Source organism: Aquarana catesbeiana, linkage group LG10, assembly GCF_042186555.1.
Source record: "Aquarana catesbeiana isolate 2022-GZ linkage group LG10, ASM4218655v1, whole genome shotgun sequence".
Taxonomy (NCBI): Eukaryota; Metazoa; Chordata; class Amphibia; order Anura; family Ranidae; genus Aquarana; species Aquarana catesbeiana.
In genome coordinates this window covers 10894297-10903456 of record NC_133333.1, presented here as the reverse complement: position 1 = coordinate 10903456, position 9160 = coordinate 10894297, and the positions used below count along the sequence as shown (strand labels likewise).

The 9160-nt window shown below is 48.1% G+C and overlaps 1 protein-coding gene across 1 annotated transcript; it reads left to right on the top strand.

Annotated features, from left to right (window-relative positions):
* The first annotated feature begins 770 nt into the window (after positions 1–770).
* Positions 771–7114, top strand: HSPB6 (heat shock protein family B (small) member 6). Its single transcript, XM_073601613.1, has 3 exons — positions 771–1019; positions 2839–2961; positions 5388–7114. The coding sequence occupies exons 1-3, from the start codon at positions 825–827 to the stop codon at positions 5565–5567; spliced, it is 498 nt and encodes a 165-aa protein (XP_073457714.1). The 5' UTR covers positions 771–824; the 3' UTR covers positions 5568–7114.
* Positions 7115–9160: the final 2046 nt, after the last annotated feature.

Genomic DNA, 9160 nt, shown 5'->3' with positions numbered 1-9160 from the left:
AATATTTTAATAAATATAATAATGGTAACCTTCACTCACTGTATGTCCTCAGTCTTCTGGATTAAATTACACTGAGGACATCTTGTGGTGAAAAACGGGTAATGCTTTGGGGAACTTCGGATTGAAGGTGAGTGTTGCAGCTTGAGCTGCTTTTTTGATTGTTGTTACCTGTGGCCAGCAGGGGGCTGTATATCGCTTCCTGAAAACATCACAGCACCCTGTACTCCTCAGGAGCCCTCATACAAGCAGTGGGAGGAGTTTTGCAAATATCAAAGTGCCTTAATGGGGGAGTGTCAGTCTGGAGGAGTGGGCATTCCTAGGCTGGCTGCATTTGCATGTAACACCTACCTGTGATGTTCTCCCTCCAGCATTGAAAGAACTGAAATCCAATGAAAGGGGTGGGACCAGGGCCAGCCAGATTGGGGAGGAAAGAGCTAGACAATGCTGGACGTCCTCCAGCCAGGAAATGAGGGGGGTTCTGATTTGCTGTATATTGTGAGAAGCTCACAGTGTGCAGTGAAATCAGAGTGAGCCAGGAGAAGAGTCTGTAGGAGACTGAAAAGAATCTTTAATGTGCTTTTAGTGTTCCCCCTCCCCAAGGCAGGAATAGTTTGTACTCTGCGATCTCTGAATTGCTCAGTCATTGTCAGTGCGTCTATTTTTACTGTACAGATCTGGATGGCGTCCACCCCCCCCCCCCCCAGAAGTGTCAGAGCTGCAGCCAATTCTAGAGAATTCTGTCTATGGGGGGGGGGGCGCTCTGTATATAAAGCGATGAGCTCTGAGATTCCTAGCACAGTCTGTGCCCACATCCTCCAAGCAGCATGGATATTACAATTCACCACCCCTGGATGAGGCGCCCGGTCCTGGCCCCGCCGCTCCTTCCCAGCCGTATCCTGGGCCAGAGGTTCGGAGAAGGCATCCTGGAGTCGGAGCTGTTCTCCCAGATGCCCCTGGGCATGAATCCGTATTACATGCGTGTACCCAGCATTCCCCAGCCAGAGACCGGACTGTCCGAGGTATGGAGGGGGGGGGGAGTGAGGGTGAGGGACTGATGTTGGATGAGAAGGCTTGGCTCACAGTCTCCACTCTAATTCATCCCAAAGGTGTTCTATCAGGTTGAAGTCAGGACTCTGCAGGCCAGTCAAGTTCCTCCACCCCAAGCTCGCTCATCCCCGTCTTTTTGGACCTTGCTTTGTACACTGGTGGGCAGTCATGTTGGAACATGAAGGGGTCATCCCCAAACTGTTCCCACAAAGTTGGGAACATGAAATTGTCCAAAATGTCTTGGTATGCTGACACCTTAAGAGTTCCCTTCACTGGAACTAAGGAGCCAAACCCAACCCTTGACAAAACAACCCCCCACCATAATCCCCCCTCCACCAAATGATTTGTACCAGTGCACAAAGCAAGGTCCATAAAGACATGGATGAGCGAGTTTGGGGTGGAGGAACTTGACTGGCCTACACAGAGTCCTGACTTCAACCCGATAGAACACCTTTGGGATGAATTAGAGTGGAGACTGCGAGCCAGTCCTTCTCATCCAACATCAGTGCCTGACCTCACAAATGCTCTTCTGGAAGAATGGTCAAACATTCCCATAGACACCCTCCTAAACCTTGTGGATGGCCTTCCCAGAAGAGTTGAAGCTGTTATAGCTGCAAAGGTTGGGCCAACTCAATATTGAACCCTACGGACTAAGACTGGGATGTCATTAATGTTCATGTGCGTGTAAAGGCAGGCGTCCAATACTTCTGACAGCATAGTGTATACTGCATATTATTGCTGGCTCTTACACTTGCCGGGGGTTATTGCTGTCCCAGACACTTGCTAGGGGTTAGTGCTGTCCCAGACACTTGTCGGGGGTTTTTGCTGGCCTTGACACTTGTCGGGGGGTTATTGCTGGCCCAGACACTTGCCGGGGGGTTATTGCTGGCCCAGACACTTGCCAGGGGGTTATTGCTGGCCCAGACACTTGCCGGGGGGTTATTGCTGGCCCAGACACTTGCCGGGGGGTTATTGCTGGCCCAGACACTTGCCGGGGGGTTATTGCTGGTCCAGACACTTGCCGGGGGGTTATTGCTGGTCCAGACACTTGCCGGGGGTTATTGCTGGTCCAGACACTTGCCGGGGTTATTGCTGGTCCAGACACTTGCCGGGGGTTATTGCTGGTCCAGACACTTGCCGGGGGGTTATTGCTGGTCCAGACACTTGCCGGGGGGTTATTGCTGGTCCAGACACTTGCCGGGGGGTTATTGCTGGTCCAGACACTTGCCGGGGGGTTATTGCTGGTCCAGACACTTGCCGGGGGGGTTATTGCTGGTCCAGACACTTGCCGGGGGGGTTATTGCTGGTCCAGACACTTGCCGGGGGTTATTGCTGGCCCAGACACTTGCCGGGGGTTATTGCCGGTCCAGACACTTGCCGGGAGTTCTTATTACTGTTCCCAATTGGGCTTATTTTATTACAACTATCTCCTTGCTGTGTCCCCAGGCCATATTTTGTCTATTCAAAGGGGGAAGGTGACACACTACAGGCCACAAACTGTGAAAAAACATCCAGGAGATGGTCAGAGAATGCAGACATACTACAGCTGTGGTCAGTCGGAAGATATGCCACAGGTGACTGTCAGAGACTAGAGATACGTTACATGCGGCTGTTAGAGATCGCTGACCCTTACGGCCACTTGACAGCTCCCATATTAGTGTTTGATATTTCTGTTGGCATGATCCATTAGAAAAGACCATAGAAATAAAACAGATAAGAGGAAATAGAATGGGCGGGTTAGAAGAGTCAGACCTGTGCAAATCATGGCCAATGTCCTTTGTATCCACATAGGTGAAGCTGGACAAAGACCAGTTCTCTGTACTGCTGGATGTCAAACATTTCTCCCCCGAAGAGCTGACGGTCAAAGTTGTTGGAGACAATGTGGAGGTGCACGCCAAGCACGAGGAGCGACCGGTAACTGGAATATTTTTTTTACAACACTCATAAGAGCAAGTCATTGGCTAAAAAGTTTCAGCTTGGCCAACCCCCCTTAGTCTAGCTCTGAACATACTCTGGTCCATACTGCTCTGTTCTGATCTTGAACACCGACAAACATTATCAACACCAGAGAAGGTCACTCAGATGTGTCCTTCCCTGCCAGATGTGACCCCACCCCTGAGGGACTTAGTCCCCTAGACTCCTATGCGTGGCAGGCAAAACCTGTTAGCGATGGAGTTTACATCACTGACATGTTTCGCCCCCCCCTTTACTCCTATGACTAAGCAAAATTTGTAACCCCCATGTTTTCCTGAGGGGGCTCCTATAACTAAGCCTGTATAGCGGGCGCCACCGCTGACATGTTTTGCCTGCTATACAGGCTCAGTCATAGAGTATAAGTTATTAAGCCTGTAAAGCACTGTAAAAACATCCAGGAGATGGTCAGAGAATGCAGACATACTACAGCTGTGGTCAGTCGGAAGATATGCCACAGGTGACTGTCAGAGACTAGAGATAAGTTACATGTGCCTCAGTCATAGAGTATAAGTTATTAAGCCTGTAAAGCAGGCGAAACATGCGAGTGATGTAACGCCACCACTGTCACATTTCGCCTGCTATACAGGCTTAGTGATAGGAGTCTGGGGGGAATAAGCCTCTCAGGGGTGGGGTTACATATGGTGGTAGCTCCACCATTGACACATTTCGATTGCTATAGGGGCTTAGTCATAGGAGTCTAAGGGACCGAGCCCATATAGCGGGTGAAACATGTCCGTGATGTAACGCCACCACTGACATGTCTTGCCTGCTTTATGGGTTTAGTCCTTGGAGTCTCGGGGGGGGGGGGGGGGATAAGCTCCTCAGGGGTGGGGTTACATCTGGTGGTAGCACTAACACGTTTCATCTGCTATAATGGCAAAGTCATAGGACTAAGCCCTCAGGGGTGGTGTTACATCTGTGGTGAAGGACATCTCCTTGGCCTGGACCTCTGTATGTTCATTGAGAAGAATCCTTGAAGGCTGATCATTTGCAGCTGGTTGCTGTTCTGTCACCTGGGGTAGTGTGGCTTGGGTTTGTGTATTGCCTAGTTTAGCTCTGCTGTAGGTGAACCCTAGAGGTCCCCTGTAGACATGTGCAGAATGGAAAAATGTGTGTCGTTTCAGATAGATCCGTTATGTCACTAATTTAGTTTCGTTATGGAATTTGTTTTGTTTCGTTTTAGTTCAAATTTGTGTCATTCATTAATTTTCTAACAAATTCCAACTTTCCAGAATGATTAGAATTCGGATCGGTCGAAACACGATCGACCGATTCGAATTCTGTGTGAAAAAAATAGCTGGTTGTTAAGCAGCGGGCCGGGAAGCCGGCCGCCGGCGTCCTTAACAACGATGAGTCGTCATCTGTTTCCCCATTGGCATATGAATATAAAGATAAAGAATGCCTGCCAGAAGGGGGCGGTGCCACCTGGTGACGTAGCCGGGTGACCCCGCCCCTTGCCTATATAAGAGCTGTCAAAGCTGATGAGAGGGCAATACAGCGGGTAGCCTCTTAGGAAGCAAAGCGTTTTTTGCCATTTTTCAGGTCGGCGGGCGTCCTGATGGACGATTGATATTTATTGAGGAACACAATTTTTTTTTTTCTTTTAATAAAGGATTTGTCAAAAACAGTTTCTTACCTTTTGACACTTTTTTTTGGCGAATGGGGACAAGGTGCTTTGGGGTGGAGAGCGCGGAGCTCCCCTTGCCCCAAAGCACCCATCCCCCCATATTGAAGGCATGTGGCCTGGTATGGTTCAGAAGGGGGGGGCGCGCTCAGTCTCCCCCCCCATCTTTCCTGACCTGCCAGGCTGCATGCTCGGATAAGGATCTGGTATGGTTTTTGGGAGGGACCCCACACCATTTTTGTTTTTTCATTTTATGGGGTTCTCCTAAAAATGCATACCAGACCAGAAGGGCCTTTTATGGACTGGGTGGGGGGGGGGGGGGGGGGGGGGGACACAACACCCTACTCTGTTTTTTTTTAACATTTTTCTATTGCCGGCATTCTTTATCTTTATATTCATCTGTCATGGTAGTTAAGGACGCGGGCGGCAGGCTATTTCTTCACAAAGAATTCAAATCGGTCAATTACTTTTCGACCGATCCGAATTCTAATTGTACTAAAAACTTGGTATTCGTTAGAAAACGAATAAATGAAACAAAACACATTTTAATGAAATTCGTTACCATTTCATACGGAGATTGAAAACTCCGAATAACCAAAACTTCGTCTGAATTTACATTCGGACCAAAACGAATTACACATGTCTAGTCCCCCCCCCCCCCCCCCCCCCCCCCGGGGATCCAAGTTTGGAACTCCACAGAGGAGTATCATATCAGACACAAATAATTTTCTGTATTTTCCAGGATGAACACGGCTTCATCTCCCGCGAGTTCCACCGCAAATACAAGTTACCCGCAACGGTGAATCCGGCCTCCATCACTTCGGCACTGGCCGCCGACGGACTGCTCTCCATCCAAGCGCCGGTCGTAGAAACGGCCAAGACTGAAGAGAGGAGCATTCCAATCGCAAGGCAGGAGAAGTGAGAAACCAGAAGCTGATCGCACCCGGCTATGCCCCCCTTGTCCGCCATTTCTACCAAAGGGCCTCCTAAAACTGCTGGGGGAAGGATCCTAAATCCTTAATCCTTACTAAGTGTGCGGAGGCCTCATTTAACCCACTAGCATGAAAATTCCTTAAAGAGTACCTGTGAGTACAGCTGTGACTTGGTACAGATAAGGGTGTGGACGCTGGCATAGTCAGATGCTAGTTCCAGGGCAGCGCACACCTCTAGAGCCTCGGCTGCACCAGGTAACAGTCCTTCTGACAGGTTCACTTTAATTCATTGTTTCTCCTGCCATCTTAAAGCAAAACTCTACTTTTTCAGGTTTAAAGCTATGTATTCCTGAGATAGAGCAATAGAGGGGGCTGGAATTCTTACTTTGCCTGGAGAAAATGGTGCTCTGAACTCCCTACAGTGCTGGAGCATGTGACTGGAAGCAAAGGCCTTATGAAGCAGAGGCTCATAGTTTAGATCGACTGTTCCTCCTTGTCAGCAGAGGCCACATGACCAAAAACCTAGCCCCGGGTCACATGACCAAAAACCTAGCCCCTGGTCACATGACCAAAAACCTAGGCTTTGGTCACATGACCAAAAACCTAGCCTCTGGTCACGTGACCAAAAACATAGGCTTCGGTCACGTGACCAAAAACATAGGCTTCGGTCACGTGACCAAAAACCTAGGCTTCTGTCACGTGACCAAAAACCTAGCCTCTGGTCACATGACCAGCTCTGAAGAGAGCTAGGCGCAGAATTTTCTCCAGGATAGGTAAACATTGCAGCTCTTATATAAAATTTAGAATTGAATTCCTTGGCTTGTACAGGTCCTACAATATTTACTATTTTGCCCCCCCTGCAGTTTCCATATTTGTTTATTCGTACATATTTTGCTATTTACTGCCATTAACCTGGGATATGACGTCACTTGTAAGGGCTCTGATCTTTCTGCTGTATCCAGACAGCAGATCTGTGTCCTAGCCTAGCTTCACTTGCCTGCTTCCCTCCCTTTCCTGCCAATCTCACTTTCTTTTTAAATGCAAACTAGTCCAACAAGTTAATTAGCATTTAATAGTAGAAGCCCACTGGGGGGAAAAAAAAAAGTGCAATTGACCGTTTAACTTCCCAGTGGTTGCTAAAAAATGATATTCCATAATGGTTATTAAAAAAAAAAAAACAAAAACACTAAAATGGCTAAAGCAAGAAACAGGAAGATAGACAGACATGGCTAAGAAGCACAGGAGAGGAGGAAGCTGAAGGAAAAAGTCATAGAAGTGTCTAAAGAATGCAAACCAACATCACCTGAAGCTGAGAAAACATTTCTTTTCCTTGTGGAAAGCTGTTGCAGAACTTTTATTGTTTGTGTTCTAACATGTGAGGATAAGGAGGTCCCTCTCTGAATGTGATTCCCCCCCATTGGCTGCTGATAAAGAGAATCTGGATGTGTGAATAAAAACCTCAACCTCACACAGAGGAACAAATTCTTATGTAATGGAAACTAACTGGGATAGTTAATAAAAGTCATTTTCATGTTCAGTTTGCTTTTTTTGATGTTGTTGTTTATAGTGAGAAATGCACACTGTGCATCATTATGGGATGGGGTGGGGGTAGTATGGTTATGGTAGAAATGAACCAGCCCGGGTAGGGAAAGCTCTAGATCCCTGGACAGGTAAATGTCCTTTTTTAAAAGGCAGCAGGTACAGTATTTGTTGGGAGGGGGATATGCAGAGACGCTGAAAACACAGCAGGATGACAGAGGGACATGAAGTGACTACACTATAAAGGATCAGGATCCATGATTAGCGTGGTCAGTTCACATGGGGAAAACACATGGAACAGGCAGGATCAACCAGGTATTGTAGAACATGGAATGGGGCAAATGACGCTGCAAAAATGCTGCATTATATATCAAGCTTCAAAGGGACAGGATCATTTAGGGTTACAACCACTTTGAGACCAACAAAAATGGAGCAGTGCTCCAGGTCTGTCCCCATACCACCCCTACATCAAAGGTGCTTGCCCCTGAAATAACTGGATAGGGGTACGCTCAGGTAGAACACTTCCCAATCTTTATTGTAGCACTTCAAAAAAGTAATAAAAACATCACAGCGAAAACCATTCACACAGTGAATAGCGCTTAAGCATAAGCCCTTTTCAGCATGAAACACATAGGGGGGTGCTTCCTGTCAGTGTGACGGGCACAGTGCCGGCGAGAGTGGCTCCTGTTGGAGTGATGGGCGCAGCAGCAGCCAGGGAATAGGCCTCCTGATGGCTTGACGGGTGAAGCAGCCGGGGAGGGGGGCCTCCTGTCCACGTGACGGGCGCATCGGCCGGGGAGGGTGCCTCCTGTCTGCGTGATGAGGGCAGTGCCCCGGGAGGGTGCCCCTTGTCAGCGCGATGGGCGCAGCGGCCGGTAAGGGTACTTCCCGTCAGCGTGACGGACACAGCGGCCAATAAGGGTGCCTCCTGTCAGCGTGATGAGGGCAGTGTCCGGGGAGGGTGCCCCTTGTTAGCGTGATGGGCACAGCGGACGGTAAGGGTGCCTCCTGTCAGCGTGACGGGCACAGCGGACGGTAAGGGTGCCTCCTGTCAGCGTGACGGGCACAGCGGACGGTAAGGGTGCCTCCTGTCAGCGTGAAGGGTGCAGCGGCGGGGAAGGGTGCCTCCTGTCAGCATGAAGGGTGTGGTAATGCCAAACCCCTCCCCCTTCATGTGACAATGTGGGCCTAGCAATTGCCATGAACAAAGAAGAGTATGATAATCTGCTACAATAAATGCCCATACACAGGGCAGGATCTGTATGGAAAAGAGAAGAGATTGGAACGTGTACACAGAAAGTTTTATTACTTTTTTTTATTATTTTCCAGTAACATCACACACAAAACCAGCAAACATACAGGGAGGTCCATTAAAAACAGGCCACAATGTATTACAAATTACATTTAAAAAAATGCTAAATAGCTTTTTTTTTTTAAATAAAATGCACTAAAATCAAATGATTTTTCTAGTGTGCCCAGGCCCCCTGGACACAAAATAAGGAAAGGCAAGTTCAAAAATGGCAAAGTTAACAATTTGTATGTGTGATAAAACCTTTGAGGAAGAAGCTTTGTTATAACCTTTGCCTTTTCTATGCAAGCAACAGGTTCTCTTTATTACCCCCTCCCCCAATACTCACTGATCAGCTGCTTGGACTAAAGAACTTCCCCAGTACTTCCAAGTTATGAGAAGCATGTGACCAATTCTCCTCCCTCCCATGTGACAATACTGGTGCTTAGTGATTGGCTGCTCAGGCACCCAGCGCTCTCCCATGGGGTGGGAAGAAGGAGGTCCTCAGGCCTGTGTAAGCTCCAGGTTGTGAGTTGGAGCTTCCATGATTTCCTTGGTTTGCTCCTAGAGCATCCACCGGAAGGTAAGTATGTGCAGATTCTGGGGGCCCATCAATAAAGTGAACCCAGAAAAAAAAAAGTGGAAAATGGAAGTTTTGAGGTGCAAAATTACTCAAAAAAAAAAAAATGTTAAAATCAACATATGAAAATTAGATTGTGGTACAAAGGATTTTTCGACGTATGAATTTTCATATGT